This window comes from Corythoichthys intestinalis, chromosome 9 (assembly GCF_030265065.1).
Source record: "Corythoichthys intestinalis isolate RoL2023-P3 chromosome 9, ASM3026506v1, whole genome shotgun sequence".
NCBI lineage: Eukaryota > Metazoa > Chordata > Actinopteri > Syngnathiformes > Syngnathidae > Corythoichthys > Corythoichthys intestinalis.
Genome location: NC_080403.1, coordinates 48075529 through 48094669, shown reverse-complemented (window position 1 = coordinate 48094669; position 19141 = coordinate 48075529). Strand labels below are relative to the sequence as shown.

Here is a 19141-nt window from a genome sequence, read left to right as displayed (position 1 = left end):
CTTAGTGAATTTGAGTTTTAAGTACAGGGGCATCTCACATGTGGTTGCTATGAATGCTTTTGACTGTGTCACTCATTGGGTATTACACAAGATTACAGTGATTTCTAAAGGACCTGCTGTGACCCCTAATGATAAGCACTACTTACCTAATCATAGCCCTCACCTTTAACACTTAAAGTACTTATTCTAACCAACAAATCAACTCCAAATACATGGTCATAGTTGACCACAATTTATTCCGCAGCACATTTTTTAGTTCCCTCAAATGGGAGCCTTTTTGTACTATGTTGAGTTTTTATAAATTTGAATAAAATGCAACTGCAGGCTAGAGTATGTTAAGCAGATAAAAGATCAGTGAAGCTCAGACTGGCAACTCGCATTGCTATTCACATCGATGGACCATCGTCAATGAACCTAAGAACCATGTTTTTGAAATGCAGGCGGTAGTAGGAGTACTTAGTGATAACCCACACAAGAATAAGAATAACATGGGAGAGCAAAATGCTAAGCACCCGTCCACTGTGCCCAAACCATTGGTAAACTGTGTATTCTAATCTTTACACACAACTTTTGGTGATGTACATTTGAGGAAGGTCGGAAAATATGACAAAATGACCAAACTTGATTTATTATTATTTCATTTTTACTATAACTTGAAACCTTTGAACGCAAACCTTGAAGTGAAAGTTTCCGAGATGAGAGTTTATTTTTTACTACAACTTGAAACCTGCGGATGCAAACCTTGAAGTGAAAGTTCTTGAGGTGAGAATTTATTTAGAAGTAATTTCTTAGATATTAAAAAAATAAATAAATAAAATTAAAACTGATAACCTGTGCACAATGCATATAGAGGCATCTTACCTCTTTTTTACACTGCAAATAATGTCTGGTTTCGGTTGAACAGTGCAAATATGGGTTGCAATGCCAGTGTATGATTTATTATTATTTTTACATGGTAACGCTGCGACACCAAGACGTAACAATTGTGTTGCGGAATGGCCTCGCCTTTACACGGTGACGGCGAAAATGGAAGGCAAAGACGCAAACTTATGATTACAGTCTCCAAAGCAAACCGATTCGATTGCGGGGATTTCTCTGCAACCATACGCATGGAACGCTCTCGCTCCAATGATGTCAGCACTCGCACACGTTACGTTGGGCGTGCACAGTCGCTGCTACTAAACATTCAAAACGGAACATTGTGGATTGACGTCTTTAATGTAGTGTTTTTATAATATTTTTAATCTAAATAAATTTTATTTTCGCGTTTTTGTGCATGGACACCATTGCTTCGTTTTTTTTTTGTTTTTTTTTTTCGACAAGCAACGTTATACAGTCATTTAAAGTCATAAAGAACAGAAAACGTTCATGAAATATCAGAGAAAAATTAAATATACAGGAAAAACCGTGAATAAAACTAAAAAAATAAAACGTAGTGCATCATTGGCTGTCACCTTGTAAAACTGCACTGCCCTTTAGGGCCCGGCATGAATACTACATCATTTTCACGCGGAATCGTTTGAATGGAGACGGAACCATGTAAATGCAAACATGAAATTTGTCGTATTCTTGGAGCGCCACCATGTAAACGGCCCCTTAGAGTTGTCCCGATCACATATTTTTGCATCCGAGTTCGAGTCTGAGTCACCTTATTTTGATCATCTGCCGATACCAAGAGCCTTGGCTAATTTATACAAAACAAACATTTTTGATTTTTGTTTGTTTCTTGATCATTTTGTTGCTTTGTAGCCATTTAAAAAATCTTAAAAAAAAAAAAAAAAATTCACCTGATTCTGGTCTTCAAAAAATGTTGTGTAGTGCAAAACATATTTTTTGTTCTTTTGACGATATCCGTGTATGAGTCTTATTTTATTGCTGTCCACCCTTTAAAAAACAACATGATCTTTTTCACCTGTTTCCAAACTTCTAAACAGGACGTGCTCAGACCCGATTTCCGATCACATGATCGGATCGGGGACATCCCTAGAATGAAACATGGATACTTATGGGTTGTCCTATTTGCTAGTCTGAACTGTCTGATACAACGAATAAAGCCAGCAAATCTCTAAGCTGACATCATACACATTTGTTTTGGTATACTGGCATGCAAAATATATCGTACCAGACAATCTCTGGTAAAGCAAAGAAAAGCAGTTAAAAGGCTCGCTTTTTGTGAACAAATACCTCATTAGGATGTCCACTACCAGGGAAGAAGTTGCCATTATCGTAGCGATGTAGTGAGATATACAGGATATTTGGGTCATTGTAGAAGGCTTCCTGGGTACCATTGCCATGGTGAACATCCTGGACAAAGAGTGGTGACATAAAAATTTACATGGACATGTTTAGGACTACAATATGTATTTTAGATGAGATGAGACACATTTGCTTTTATTCCTATTTCACTTTGTGTTTTAATGTATTTATTAAAGAATTTACCTATATTAATAAACAATACGTGTAGTTCGGTTCTGTCTGTCTTTCATATCGATAAATTAAAGAAAATCTTCCACCTTGGAATGATTCTATTCTATAGTCTAGATTCTAGTTTATAGTCTAGTCTAGATTGTAGGCTAGAATCAATTCTAGTCTAGTTTCTAGTGTAGTATAGATTCTAGTCTATTGTAGTTTCTAGTACTGGTCTAGCTTCTAGTTTAGTCTTAGTTGAGTCTAGTCTAGATTCTAGTGCAGATTCTATTCTGGTCTATTCTAGATTCTAGTCTATCATAAATTGTAGTCTAGTCTAGTGTCTAATCTATTCTAAGATTCTCGTCTATTGTCTAGTCTATACTAGATTCTAGTATAGTCTGGTTGAGGCTAGTCTAGATTTTAGTTCAGTCTAGTCAAATCTAGACTAGATTCTACTCAAGTCTAGTGTGGATTGTATTCTGGTCTAATCTAGGTTTTAGTCTAGATTCTATTCTAGTCTCTAGTCTAGTTTCTAGTCTATACTAGATTCTAGAGTTCGAGTCTAAGCTAGTGTAGACTAGATCCTATCTTAGTCTAGTCTAGATTCTAGTTCAATCTAGTCAAGTCTAGTCTAATTTCTAGTCGAGTCTATTCTAGATTCTATTCTCGATTCTATATAGGTCTGTTCTAGATTTTAGTCTATTCTAGTTTCTCGTCTGGGCTAGATTCTAGTTTGTAGTCTTGTCTAGTCTAGTTTCTAGTCTAGGATAGATTCCAGTCTATTCTAGAATCTCATCTATTCTAGATTCTTGTCTAGTATAATCTAGATCCTAATCGAGTCTAATCTATATCCTGGTAGAGTCTATTCTAGATTCTAGTCTAGAGTCTATTCTGGTCTTTTTCAAGATTGTAGTCTAGTCTAGATTCTATATTGTATTGGAGTCTGGATTAAGTCTAGGATAAATTGTAGTCTATTCAGGAATCTGGTCTATTCTAGGTTCTTGTCTAGTCTATAGTCTCAAATAGTCTAGTTTCTAGTTCAGTCTAGGCAAATCTAGTCTTGATTCTAGTCGAGTCTAATCTAGTTCTATTCTGATCTAATCTAGAATCTAGTCTAATCTAGGGTCTAGTCTAGTCTAGTTCTCCTCTCATCTAGTCTATTCTAGATTATAGTCTAGTCTAGATTCAAATCGAACTTATTCAAGTCTAGTTTGTAGTCTAGTATAGATACTAGTCTATTCCAGATTCTAGTCTAATCTAGATTCACGTCTATTCTAGATTCTCGTCTAGTTTAGTCTAAATTTTAGTTTAGTCTAGTAGAGTCTTGTCTAAATTGTAGTTCAATGTAGTCAAGTTTAGTCTACATTCTTGTCGAGTCTAGTCTAGATTCAAAATTGCTCCGACAGGATGGAATGATTGTCTTGACTGTCTTGCATTAAAACTGAATGGAAATTGCAGTGCTATTATGGCAATAATAAATGGGGTCACAGGTTTTTCTTTGCCCTTGTGGGCATGAGCTACCCTGGTCATGTTGTGGCTCCTTACCCAATCCACGATAAGGATTTTGCCAACACTGAGTTTCTGTTGGAGTTGTTTGGCAGCAATGGCCACAGAGTTGAAGAAACAGAAACCCCTGTGGACAAACAGGAAGGCAATATGTGTTTATCAAGATTTCATCAGCATATTAATATCAAACAACCACCATATGGACCGTCGGGACTTCTAAAACAAGTCATGTGGTGCTTATTGAACACAGGTTGGGACAGTCACATCACAGACAGCCCTTGACACGCTAAGATGTAAATGTTTTTGAAATGAATGCTTTTTGTGTGATGAAAAATGTGTTTTCGTATGAGAATGTCACGCTGAGTGAAAAGTCTTGAAACGGGAAAAAAATGCAAGGGCCCCAGACTATGTGACAAAATGAAACACGGGCTTATCATAAAATTCACTGCTCAAGCCAAAGATTTTACAAAGTTTTCTGACAGGATGTGATGAGGGATGAGTATAGAATGCGGCTAAGCAGTTTCCTATAGTGGAAAAAATGGCGATGTGTGAAAAATAGTGGAAGAATGCTTAGCGTCAGCAGTGGTTGTAAACTGCATGAATGTGTTTGTGTATGTGAAGAATATATCATACATACAGTCTGCTCATAAAAAATGATTAACTGGTGACATGCACTGCTGAGGACACACACAAACAGTCCCAGCTGAATGTGGTCGCAAGGCTAAATGCTTCCAATCAAAGACTGTCACTGATCCACGCCCACCCATAGAGTGCACACCCAACCACACACATGCCCCATCTTGAACATCAAGTCACGAGTGCAACCAATCTGTAGTAAATTCTTTGCAAAATTTTTCGCAGAGGCCTCTGGATGGTCTTCGCACTTACAGAGGAGAGGAGTGTGTGGCATGGTGCCCGGGTGGCCTCACCACTGCAAATCCATTCTGAAAGAAGAGGAAAAGAAAAAAGTCAGCACCTTGCCAGCTATGTAAAGATTCACATCTACGTATGTATCGACTCTGAGAAATATTTTAAGTCGACGGCTGACCAATCCATTAAAAAACAAAAGTTACTAAGTAACATTACCTACAAATAATATGATGGTGTATATTAAATATTTGCAGAGATGGGTAGTAATGCGTTACATGTACTCCGTTACATTTACTTGAGTAACTTTTTGAGAAAAATGTACACCTAAGGGTAGTTTTAATAAGCCATACTTTGTACTTTTACTTGAGTAGATTTGTGAAGAAAAAACGCTAATCTTACTCCGTTACTTTGGGCTGCACAAGAGTCGTTACATTTTTCCTCTTTATTCTACACATTAGATTTATATTTTTGGGGGGAGTGATGCCAAGAGTAGCTTGACCAATTTCAACAATGAAACCAATCAGACGCAAGCTTGCCGTTCTATGATCACACCAGCCTGTTCATTCACGTGGCGTCTTTAAGGCATCGTGAAAAATGAAGTATTTGTTATAGAGCGCTGCCCTCGACATGACTAGAAAGCGCGGATTTTTAACCTCTCTCCCAGTTTTTATTTGGCACTGATTGACCAAGGAAAACTGGCAATATGATCCTTTTAATTTTATAATAGCAACTATTAAGGAACTATTCACTATTCAAACTAAGAACTACTTTCTCCACTAGTGCTCTTTGGACAAATTATGCTTTATTTCTGTTTTTTTTTTTCTCTCACTGGAATTCAGTGATTTTTGTGTGTGTTTTTTTTGTATTTCTTTGGCTTAGTGTGGTTATGTAATATGTTATAGTACAGTATAATGATATCTGTTTATATAAGTAACTTTGTGCTGAGAAATAAAAAAAATACCTGTTTAAAAAAAATTAGGGCTGTCAAACGATTAAAATTTTTCATCGAGTTAATCACTGCTTAAAAATTAATTAATCGTAATTAATTGCGATTCAAACCATCTCTTAATGGAATCTCAATGGAAAGATAAGACACAAGGCGGATGTATACATTCAACATACTGTACATAAGTACTGTATTTGTTTATTATAATGATAAATCCACAAGATGGCATTAACGTTAACATTCTTTCTGTTAATGGGATCCACGGATAGAAAGACTTGTAGTTCTTAAAAGATAAATGTTAGTACAAGTTATAGTAATTTTATATTAAAACTAGGGCTGTCAAACGATTAAAATTTTTAATTGAGTTAATTACAGCTTAAAAATTAATTAATCGTAATTAATCGCAATTAATCACAATTCAAACCATCTATAAAATATGCCATATTTTTCTGTTATTGTTGGAATGGAAAGATAAGACAAAAGATGAATATATATATTTAACATGCGGTACATAAGGACTGTATTTGTTTATCATAACAATAAATCAACAAGATGGCATTAACATTAACATTCTGTTAAAGCGATCCATGGATAGAAAGACTTGTAGTTCTTAAAAGATAAATATTAGTACAAGTTATAGAAATTTTATATTAAAACCCCTCTTAATGTTTTCGTTTGAATAAAATTTGTAAATTTTTCAATGAAAAAATAAACTAGTAGCCGCCATTGTTGATGTCAATAATTACTTACACAATGCTCATGGGTGCTGAAGCCTATAAAATCAGTCGCAGCCAAGCACCAGCAGAGGGCAGCAAAACTCCACAAAACACAATTAACAAGTGGACATTTCACTATACTGTCATTTAAATCTGTCTGAGCGGGGCATATGCATTAATTCCGTCAAATATTTTAACGTGATTAATTAAAAAAAATAATTACCGCCCGTTAACACGATAATTTTGACAGCCCTAATTAAAACACCTATTAATGTTTTTGTTTTAATCAAATTTGTAAATTTTTCAAACAAAAAATAAACTAGTAGCTCGCCATTGTTGACGTTGCAGAGCGGTGACATCACGTTGGCTCCATGCCGTTCTTCCACAGTGTCTTTAACTACGTAAGGTAGTGATTAAAATACACCAGAAGGTGTCAGTAGGAGTTTTAAATTACTTAGAAATCAAGCCAATGAGTCTGTTTTGTCCCTTGACTGACGCCGTAGTTCCCTGTTTACTGGTACTTCATGGTCATTTGAGAGCTGGCTTCACAACGTATGAGACCTCTGATAGTTTGTATATTGTGACTGAATATTGCCATCCATCGTATTTGTTCCGCTAAACGAAATGTTTGAATAGAGTTTGACTAAAGTCTGAGTAAGTTTTATGTGTATTTTGCATAGCTATTTCCTTTTGTGAACATTATTTTCTTTTGAGAGATAGGAATATTATTTTTGTTGCTGCTTTCACTAAATGATACTTATGTTTTTTTATGAAGGAGTTGCCGAAGCTTATGCCAATAAACGGTGCGGTCCAATGAACGCCTGTGTCTTAGCTCTCAATGTTCTAATGTGATTAATTTAAAAAATTAATTACCGCCCATTAACGCGATAAATTTGACAGCACTAAAAAGAATCAAACATCTTAAGCAGCTACTCACAATGTTACTCGTGATTTATATACAGCAGCGGTCTCAAACCGACTCCACAAAGGGCCGCAGTGGGTCCTGGTTTTTGTTCCAACAGATCCAGCACAAACAGTTCAACCAATGAGGTTTCTACTAACATAAGCAGCACCTGATTGCAATCAACTGATTACACTTGTAAGAAACCAGATTGGTGAAAAGGTATTTGTCTCGTTTGGTTGGAATGAAATCCAGTACCCCCTGCGGCCCTTTGAGGACCGGTTTGAGACCACTGATATACAGTATTCTTTTCACCAAGTACATTTTTTTACTTGGACTTGAGCACATTTTTTTGATTACTACTTATACTTTTACTTGAGCAATATTATGTTGAAGTAACGCGACTTTTATTTCAGTAAAAGTTTTGGCAACTCTACACACCTCTTAAAATTTGCCACTAAATTGTCCAAGTCTTAGTGTTTCAATTTAAATAAACATAATAATAAAAATGAAAAGAAATCAAGTATGTATTACTAGAAATGGTACCAAACCACTTAGACATCATTAGACACGAAAACTTTGCCTGTTTAGTTGATAAAGGGGTTTTAAGTTAGTTTCCTTTACTTTCCCGGAAAAGAAAGAAGAAGAAAGAAAACATGATTAGGACCATCGCAACCACAACCTACCTTGCCCTATCACGTCCCTATCTGACCTATCTTCCCTCCTCTTATCCTTTGGTAAACAGCCAACCCCCTCACTCTCAGATGGTGTCCTCTGGTAAAACCAATTAGAATGCGAAAGCACCTATATATCCATAGTAGGTAGCAAATATGTTTATTGAGGAATTTTTCATATTTGTTTGTTGAATAGTTTTTTACTTATTTCTGTGCTTTTTTGCCAAACCGCTTCCTATCTGCTGTTTTCTCCTAATAAATAAAACAATATGAGCAACCACAATGGTAGTACACCAAACTCCCATGTGGCGCCCTAAAACTGTTCGGTCTATAAAGACAATCAGATTCCAATTTTCCGTGTCTAAGCAGGAGTTACAACCACAACCGAGTTAGCTGCCAAAGATGTTCGCACAAAGTTGTTTTCCGAAAGCTGTTCAATAGTGGCTGAAGGAGAATTCGCAAAATATAGTTTAACCCAAGGATGAGGCTGGAATGTGAGATCCAAAGGAAAATTATGACCAAACTTGGCCCGAGCAGAAAAATTGTTAAAGCAGGGTGTGCACTAGATGTCAGATTAATTCTTGTTAAATGTTCCATTTTACTGCGTTGTTGATACTGCAAAACATGCATGGGCCATATTATAGCCACCTTTGGTAAAGACTAAGGCTGTCAAACAATTAAAATGTTTAATCAAGTTAATTACAGCTTAAAAATGAATTAATTGTAATTAATCGCAATTCAAACCATCTATAAAATATCCCATATTTTTCTGTAAATTATTGTTGGAATGGAACGATAAGACGGATATATACATTCAACATACTGTACATAAGTACTGTATTTGTTTATTGTAACAATAAATCCACAAGATGGCATTAATATTATTAACATTATTTCTGTTAAAGGGATCCACAGATAGAAAGACTTGTAGTTCTTAAAAGATAAATGTTAGTACAAGTTATAGAAATGTTGTATTAAAACCCCTCTTAATGTTTTCGTTTTAATCAAATTTGTAAAATTTTCAATTAAAAAATAAACTAGTAGCTCGCCATTGTTGATGTCAATAATTACACAAAGAAGTGTAAGAAGTGCTGAAACCCATAAAATAAGTCGCACCCAAGTGCCAGCAGAGGGTGACAAAACACCAAAAAACACAAGTATCAAGTGGACATTACACTGTGATGTCATTTTAATCTGTTTGAGCGGGGCATGTGCGTCAAATGTGTCAAATATTTTAACGTGATTAATTTAAAAAATTAATTACCGCCCGTTAACGCGATAATTTTGACAGCCCTAGTACAGACTTAATGGATGTTTGCATTTTACTATCAGTCTTTGTCTAATATGTACAGTGCCCTCCATAATTATTGGCACCCCTGGTTAAGATGTGTTTTTTTTTAGCTTCTAATCATTTTTTTTTTAAAAATTCAAATATTATAATAGAAAAAAAGAGAAAAATCCAACCTCAATACATATATATGCATTTATTCAGTGGGGGAAAAAATCCCACATAAAGAAATAATTATTTGACATCAAATAATGTGTGTCACAATTATTAGCACCCCTGGTGTTAATACTTTGTACAACCCCCTTTTGCCAACAAAACAGCACCTAATCTTCTCCTATATTGTTTCACAAGATGGGAAAAGACAGAAAGAGGGATCTTCAGCCATTTCTCTTTGCAGAATCTCTCTAAATCATCCAGAGACCTGGGTCCTCTCCTCTGTACGCTCCTCTTCAGCTCACCCCACAGGTTTTCAATGGGGTTGAGGTCTGGGGACTGAGATGGCCGTGGGAGGAGCTTGATTTTGTGTCTGGTGAACCATTTCTGTGTAGATTTGGCGATATGTTTAGGGTCATTGTCTTGCTGAAAGACCCAGTGACGACCCATCTTCAGCTTTCGGGCAGAGGGCAACAGATTTTTATTTAAAATGTCCTGGTATTTCAAAGCATTCATGATGCCATGCACCCTAACAAGGTTCCCAGGGCCTTTGGAAGCGAAACAGCCCCACATCATCACTGACCCACCCCCATACTTCACAGTGGGTATGAGATGCTTTTCAGCATGCGCATCTTTCGTGGCACGTCAAACCCACTTAGAGTGTTTGGTTCCAAAAAGCTCAATCTTGGTCTCATCTGACCAAAGTGTGCTTTGGTCCCAGTTGAAGCCTTTATGTGGGATTTTTCCCCACTGAATAAATGCACTTGTATTGAAGGTTGGATTTTCCTCTTTTTTTCCCATTAAGGTCCCATATTATTTGAAAAAAAAAAAAATAGCTAAAAAACACATCTTAACCAGGGGTGCCAATGATTATGGAGGGCACTGTATCATTTTAAGATGTCACACAAGCTGCAGTTTTGAAATCCCAGAAAAATGTTAGCTTTAAAGATGCACCTTCAGCTCTCCTTGTGCCACCTTCAGAGCCAGGTCGATGACACAGCCGGCAGCGATACGAGAAGCTGCTGCAGTATAAAGATCATTCCAGATGGTGTCATTATCGACCTGTCAACAAAATATCAAATATCGGTTAAATCGACATTACTTAACAGAACTTATTTGTTGTAAATCTCAATACTAGTGTTGGTTTTATCTTGGTCTTGATTCCCAAAAGTCTTGGTCTTGTCTTGGCGCAGACTCGGGACTCATTTTCTGTCAAGATTAGCACTTTACCTTCAGTCATGCTATTTTAAGAATAAACACTTCGTGAAAAAACAAAACTGAAACAATAACATTAACTTTTTTTGTGTTTCTAACATTCCACTGAGCCCTATAAAAAGCTGCATCCTTAACAATGTCAAGTATATACGGTGAAGAAAATAAGTATTCAAACACTGCGATTTTGCAAGTTCTTCCACTTAGAAATGATGGACGGGTTTGAAATTTTCATGGTAGGTGCTTGTCCACTGTGGGAGACAATCTAAAATCTAAAAATCAGAGTGTGTGATTTTTTGACAATTTATTTGTGTTATACTGCTGCAAATAGGTATTTGAACAACTTTTTATTGGCTAGATTTGTGACCATCAAAGACCTCTCCTAAAGAAGTGGAATGCAGGTGGACATTTTGAGTCTGACTTTTTTACCCGTTTGAGGCGGTTAGCTCCATATAAACACCTGTCCACCCCATACACTCCAAAGACCTGTCCAAAGACACTACAGACAGAATTGGACACCTTTACAAGGCTGGAAAATAAAGCTTGGTAAATTAAGATCCATCGTTGGGCAATTATTAGAAAATGGAAGAAGCTAAACATGATTGTCGATATCCCTCGGACTGGGGCTCCATGCAAGATCTACCTCGTAGGGTCTCAATGATCCTAATAATGTTGAGGAATCAGCCAAGAACTAAGCAGGAGGAGCTGGTCAATGACCTGAAAGGAGCTGGGACCCCATTTCCAAGGTTACTATTGGTAATACACTAAAACGTTATGGTTTAAAAGCATGCATGTTACAGAAGGTTACCCTGCTTAAACCAGCACATGTCCACGCCTGTTTTAAGTTTGCCATTGACCATTTGGATGATCCAGAGGAGTCATGGGAGAAGGTTATGTGGTCATATGAGAACTGTTTGGTCTTAATTCCACTCATTGTGTTTGGAGGAAGAAGAATGATGAGTACCATTCCAAGAACACCATCCCTACTGAGAAGCATAGTGTGGTAGTATCATGCTTTGGGGCTGTTTTTCTGCACATGGGACTGGACAACTGCACTGTATTAAGGAGAGGATGACCAGGGCCATATATTGTGAGATTTTGGGGAATAACCTCCTTCCTTTTGTTAGAGCATTGAAAATGGGTCATGACTGGGTCTTCCTACATGACAATGGCCCGAAGCAGACAGAATAACCAACGAGTGGCTTCGTAAAAAGCATATCAAGTACCAGAACCTAAATCCGAAAGAAAATCTTTGGAGGAAGCTCAAACTCAGTGTTTCTCAGTGACATTCCAGAAACCCAATTGATCTAGAGAAGATCTGCGTTGACCAGTGGTACAAAATCCATGCTGCAGTCTGTGCAAACCTGATGAAAAGTTACAGGAGGGTTTGACCTCTGAAATTGTCAACAAAGGCTACTGTACCAAATTTTGACATTGATTTTCTCAGGTCTCCTAATACTTATTTGCAGCAGTATAATACAAATAAATTGTTTAAAAATCATACATGTGATATCTTTTTTTTTTTTTTTTTGTCTCTCACAGTGACCAAGCACGTACCATGAAAATTTCAAACCCACCCATCGTTTCTAAGGGGCAGTTTAAATGGCGACACGAAGACGCAATGACTGAGTAGTGGAATGGTGTGGGAGAACTTGCAAAATCGCAGGGTGTTCAAATAGTTATTTTCCTCTTTGTATATACAGTATACGTATTTTAAATGCATTTTTATGGTCTTGGTCTCGCGTTGTCTCGGCTTTTCTTGGTCTCAACTTTCAAATGTCTCGGTTTCTGTGAATTCTGGTCTTGTGCAAGTCTTGGTCTTGGAAAATGTGGCATTTTGCAAAATTATAGTCAATAAATCGCATGGGTTCACCAATGCTGCTATCGTATTTTATCAATTGCTCAATTAATCGTAAACGCAATATTAATATAAGTTTTACTACTTTAGAAAGCTGTCTTTTTGCTTCAAAGTTTTCTACAAAATATTTTGTCTTTAAGTAGGATTTATAAATTTCATCGCTTCTGCTGTTGACGGCAATGCAGATTTTAAATCATTTTGAAAGATCTAATACCAAAGTTGTTTCAAGTCAGCATTCCGCGACTCTTGTGTTTCTATATGACTCTTTTTTTAGGGAACGTCTGGCAGTGTCCCATCGTGCAACAATGAAATCAGAGGAATTTCTTTTATCACAGACTTTGCCATCTTGTTCCAATAACTCTGCAAGCAAAGTCATGGGCCGGAAATCCAGGCAGATCAGTCGTCTTATCAACTGACACCCAGCCCCCTTTAGTCTCTTTTCCTCTCTTCTCCTTTCAAATAAAGGCCTTTGTAGCTATGTTTACTGTTCCACAGACCTTGTTTTTAGGAGCATTTTTTATTCAAATGTTTTTTTTGGTTTTTTTTTTTGCATGGCAGTATTTTTACCATCTCTGTTGCCACACACTATTTTAGTGTTTTTTTCCCCGCTCATTTTAAGTTATTTCCCTTTTATGTTTTTTAAACCTTAAGGTTTGAACTTCATATGTTGTCGAATGTTTTATATCACTGATGGTTTGAAAGACTTGAGCTCAAGGGCGTAGGTTTGGTCTCAACATTGGTAGGGACGATATCACAGCATAACCTACATGTAGACTTTTTGCTGGGGCTACATTTCGCACAAATATAACCCTAATTAAATGATAGGGTAAATGATTAATGCAAAATAAATCTGTATTGACTTATAGTAACTTTCAAGTGTATTGGTTCAGGATATAAACCATTCGATTCAAACCTTTGTATCAAAAACTACTAAAGAAACATTTTTTATAAATTCCAGAATAAACGTCTGGATTTTATTAGCAAATTTTATTTGCAATATTTGAACATACATTATATCAAAATTACACTTGTTAATAATCTCAACTATCCAGGAATGCAAAAATTAAACATTTGTGTTAAGACCACTCAACATTGTCTAAATAAAGAAACTAAACATAACTAAAAAAAAATTCTTAGTCAGGGAAGAATAAAAATAAAAATTTAGTAAGTCTAATATACGTCTCTCTAAGCAGCTTCCTATTCAAGTTTGCAGGTTTGCAAATTCACAAAGTTTAATGTAATGCCAACTCTGAGGTCAGGCTTTCAATGGCAAAATTAGAGGAGTGTTCCCCACCTACACAACATTGATGTCTTTTTACATACAGTGGCTGCTGCTGCTGGTCGAAAAAAAACTTCGAAGGGGGCAGAGGAGGCGGCATTACTGTCGACATGTTGTATTTCTTCAGGCATTAGCGGATTTTAAGGGGGGGGCCAGGCTCCCCTGGTGGCCGAAAAGTGTCATTGCATGTATTGACTATATATATATATATATATATATATATATATATGTATATGTGTATATATATAAAAGAAAAAACATTTTTTTAAAAAAAAGATTTTTTTCTTTGATTGAAAATATTTTTGGTGTGATTGAATGATTTAGACACAAATGTCCTAATCATAATATGGCGTAAACACAAAAAGGATTGCTTCAATCAAAGAAACCTTTTTCAATGAAAAATTTAGTGTTCAAATGCAAATTTTTCAATCTCAAATATTTTTTCGCATTCAAAAACTTATTTCTATGATTGAAAATTTTCTTTTTTGATTGAAGTGATTTTTCTTTTTGAAAATCTATATTTTTTTGAAGCAACTTATTTTTTGATTGAATAATAGAGAAAGATGTCCTAGCCAAAATGTGACCCAAACACAAAAACACAAATCAACATTACTTCAATCAAAAAGTTGCTTCAATCAAAAAAAAAAAAAAAAAAAAAAAATTAAAATAGCTTTCACATGCATTTTTTAAAATAGTTTTTTGAGTTTCAATTTTATTTTTGCATTCAAACACATTTTTTTTTTAATTGAAGCGACTTTTTTTGGTTGAAAATATATATATTTTAATCGAAGCAACTTTTTTTTGATTGAATAATAAAGACACAAATCTACCTCCATATGTCTCCGCCCAGGGGATACAAATTTTGACTGGGGTAACAACATTGGCACGACACCGGCGGGCGTACCAAATTCAATGGATGACGATCTTGGCGAAAAGTATTGCCTAAGCAGCCTGTTTTAGAATTCCCCTCAAGAATCACGGGAAACAAAAAACGCTCATTGTCAACTTATTATTATAAATGTTCTTGTAAGTTTTCATTGCTGACACTGCGTTTTGGGGTCATCAACATGTTGTGCCCCCCCTGCCCCAAAAGTCAAACTTTCCCTATACTTTCAGGGCTGTGAGTGCTTTTGTTGATGGGGTCAAGTCATCAGCCAATCAAACGTGTGTTTGAGGGGAAAAAATGGACTGGCAAGTCAAAAGATTTAAATGTACTGTAAGTCTGAACATAATGAAAATAATTCACTTAATAATGTTAAGGTCAGTTCGATCCTTAAAACATATGGGAAGACATTCTAAATCACCCATATAACTGAAGTCATTATCAACGCAAATAAGGTTACTTAAAAGTTGGTAAGGACAATTTAAGCATCCTGAAAAGTTGGTAGTGTTTTGTCCCTACCGTCCTTATGCAAACCTACGCCCTTGCGTGAGCTATACGTGTGGACCATTACACTCACCCCAACTCCTCCACATGGTAGCATTACAAATATGCGTTGAGCCAAGATTCCTGCAGGAAGAAATTCATCAGAATTATTAATGATTTTATTTATTTATTTTTTTTAAATTTCCTGTTCATGTCATAAATATCAATCACTCACGAGCCAACTTAGGGTTGTCTAGCTTGAGGCGATGCAGAGGGTTGGTGCCATACCGAAGCACGTGTTTTTCCGAGTGGACTGATTGCAGCTCTTCCAAAGTGGCTTTCCTGCTTCGGATATGCTACAAAGAAAAGAAGTATACACACCCAAACAAGCAAACACATACAGATGGGTGAAAAATGGCAATGAACCATGACGCTGGACAATTTAGGCCAGTGCATTGTTGAAAATGAAAGTGACATGAATCATGCTATGGCATTTGCAGACATTCAGATCTCAAAATAACACAATGATGACATGTTAGAATTGTCTAAAAGCAATCAAGTTGTGGTGTTTATTCAGTTGCATACCTCACACTGGCTTCGCAGGCCTCTTTCGTGCAGTCGGGACCAAATGCTTTGAATCCTTCCAGGATGTTCGGGGTGGCAGCTGTTGTCCCCACAGGTGCACTGGTGCTTTTGCATCTGAGCATCATAAACTATACCTACGAAAAAAAACATCGTGTACATTAGAGGAAGGGGCATTGGCCGTTTGGGTCCAAATTTGTCATGCTTGCCCTCTTTGTCTCCATACAAGGTGTGCATACTGGCAGTACACACGCATGCTGGATAGTTTACATACTACTACTAGGCTACTACAAAGACAGTGTTCTAATTCAACTACAGTGTGTGTTGGAGTTTTGCATTGGAAATGGCCGTGTATTAGAATGCAAAACACCGTAGCTAGACGGCGCAATGACAAACAAACACATTTGAAAACTGAAAGGTCCAATAACCCTCAGTTTAACGCCCACTTTTCACAACACTCGAATAAATTGCACACGAATATGCAACAGAGCTCTGCATGGCGGCAGCTCAAGAGCAACAACAAACTGTAATACCGCTACGATGTAAGCTATTTGAAGTTCTGAATGGTCTAAATCTGCAGCTCATTTTTCCTCACCTGGCACGATATTATAAACTATAATAATCTTCTTCAAATTTTAGAAAATTTCACTGCTTTTTTAAAGAAAAAAAAACGCTAATTTGTTTCTGCGCCATGTTAACGCCTCCTCTGTTAACACTTAACTTTACGTTCCAATAGCGCCTTATTCAATGTGACTTGGTAGCAAGCAAGGTGTCAGGTAGTGACTATGTTAATAACAAAAAAAAAAAAACTTTTTTAACATATAAATTTAATCCCCAAAGTTAAATACGCAATTGTTTCAGTATATTTTATTTATAGATTTTTTTTAACAACAACAACAAAAAGAATCTACCAAACCACTCCCCCCCCCTCTCCAACACCAGAGGGTGCTCCAGCACCCTCAGCACTCCCCCTCTCGCGCTACTGTTCAGAGGTGAAAAAATTGCTACATGGCAAAATCCTTGTTGCAACATGGAAAAAAAATGCCATATGGCAAAAAAAAACAAAAAAACAATGCCACATGGCAAAATCCATGTAGCCACATGGCAAAAAATGCTACATGGCAAAATCCATGTGGCCACATGGCGCAAAAAAATGCCACATGGCAAAATCCATGTGGCCACATGGCAAAAAAAACAAAAAACAAATGCCACATGGCAAAAAAAAAAAAAAAAGCCATATGGCAAAAAAAAAAAACAATGCCGCATGGCAAAATCCATGTAGCCACATGGCAAAAAAATGCTACATGGCAAAATCCATGTGGCCACATGGCAAAAAAATGCCACATGGCAAAAAAAAAAAAAAAAAAAAAGCCACATGGCAAAAAAAAAAAGCCACATGGCAAGAAAAAAAAATGCCACATGGCAAAAAAAATTGCTACATGGCAAAATCCTTGTTGCCACGTGGCAAAAAAAAATGCTTCATGGCAAAAACCATGTTGCCACATGGCAAAAAAAAATGCCACATGGCAAAATCCATGTGGCCACATGGCAAAACAAATGCCACATGGCAAAATCCATGTGGCCACATGGCAAAAAAAAAAAAAAAAAAAAAATGCCACATGGCAAAAAAACAAAACAAAACAAAAAAAAATCCACATGGCAAGAAAAAAAAATGCCACATGGCAAAAAAAAAATGCTACATGGCAAAATCCTTGTTGCCACGTGGCAAAAAAAAAAATGCTTCATGGCAAAATCCATGTTGCCACATAGCAAAAAAAAAAAGCCACATGGCAAAATCCATGTGGACACATGGCAAAAAAAATGCCACATCGCAAAATCCATGTTGCCAAATGGCAAAAAAAAAAAAAAGCCACATGGCAAAATCTGTGTTGCCACATGGCAAAAAAAAAAAAGAAAACAAAAAGCCACATGGCAAAAAAATGCCAAATGGCAAAATCCATGTTGCCACATGACAAAAAAAAATGTCACATGGCAAAATCTATGTTGCCACATGGCAAAATAAAATGCGACATGGCACAATCTATGTTGCCACATATAGCAAAAACAATGCCACATGGGAAAATCCATTTTGCCAAGATGGCAAATCCCACTTCTGGTTCTCGGTCCTGCTGCACTTTGAGCTTCCCCTCATTGAAAGACCAGCATTCTCCACTAGGCTACATGTATTTCTTCGGAACCTTTACGATACAGAGGCAACAAATCTCTGCATTTAACCCATTCGGGAGAAGCAGTGGGTGGCCATTTCCTGTATCAGCACCACTTTCGACTCTCTAACACATGTTTTGCTTGTGAGAAAAAAACGACCGGACACTTTAAAATTGTCTAAATTGAAGTCACTCCTGTGTGATCAGCTTTTATTTTGTGCAGTTACAGTGTGGTCATAAAACCCAAATAAATGGCAGGTCCAGCTCCCAGACTACCAGGTTTGGATTTCGAGCATGTCAGCTTGGTGAGTGTTCCACCTTCCCATTTACCACAAACCCACAGCAGTTCCTTGCCAAAGCCACTTCAATGCACATGTGCACGTCAGAGGACAATAAACATGGCACAGTCCAGTTGGACTTGGTGTGGGGTAACAACTCATTCTCAGAGTTCTGGCAACAAACATAAAACAGCCTTGAAACAAAACCACCATTCAAGAGTTTGAATCTTTGTAGTTTGGAACAAATAACTGTTTAGATGTGTTGAGTCTGTCTGTGGTCATTTAAAAAATATTTTCACACGGTGACAAAGAACTTTGTTAAACAGAGATGGAGTGTTTGAGAGGAAACAATAGGAAAAACTATTGTTTCTTTTTTGCTTTTGTTTAACTCACCAGTGGTGAAACGGAGCTTGACCTCTGGGTTAGGACAGGATAGAGAGATGGGCCTGGTTGTGGATGCATTCAGAAGAGGAGGCAGAGAAGTTGAGGCAGGAGAGGACTGGGTTCGGACCAAAGGTTGGTGAGGCCACATCAGGACAGGTACATTAGGGGAGTCCATGTGAAATCCTGCTCGGTGGACCAACTGCCTCTGTAATTCCCAAATAAAGCATTAAGAATGTATGAATAGAACAGTAGCTACACATGTGGAAAAGAAATGATCAGGCCAAATTTCATTCTCCTGTATATACCCAATAGGACTAATATGACGCTCTTAAAATGATGTCGACGCTATGTGTTGATAGCCATTTTTAAAGAAACAGCGCCCTCTTCTGTTAAAGCAAATGTGAAAAGAGGTAGGGTAAATTCAGCCAACTTTCATTCATGAAAAAAATGTTTCATAAATAGCAATATTAAATTTAAAAAAAAAATACAATTTGACTTTAAGTACCAGAGAAAAATCTTTTTACACCTTGGCAGCTCTTTCCCTGAGGAATTGT

At 36.8% G+C, this 19141-nt stretch overlaps 1 protein-coding gene across 2 annotated transcripts in view; it reads right to left on the bottom strand.

Moving 5' to 3' along the window:
* LOC130921718 (histone deacetylase 7-like) overlaps positions 1-19141 on the bottom strand; it is a 114728-nt gene that overhangs the window by 34625 nt on the left and 60962 nt on the right. For both annotated transcript variants that reach the window (XM_057845943.1, XM_057845941.1), the window contains 8 exons: positions 18597-18792; positions 15764-15897; positions 15414-15534; positions 15273-15322; positions 10418-10525; positions 4804-4859; positions 3955-4042; positions 2185-2304 (listed from right to left, as the gene is read on the bottom strand). In XM_057845943.1, the coding sequence (XP_057701926.1) occupies positions 2185-2304; positions 3955-4042; positions 4804-4859; positions 10418-10525; positions 15273-15322; positions 15414-15534; positions 15764-15897; positions 18597-18792 (873 nt within the window). The remainder of the gene's footprint in view (positions 1-2184; positions 2305-3954; positions 4043-4803; positions 4860-10417; positions 10526-15272; positions 15323-15413; positions 15535-15763; positions 15898-18596; positions 18793-19141) is intronic.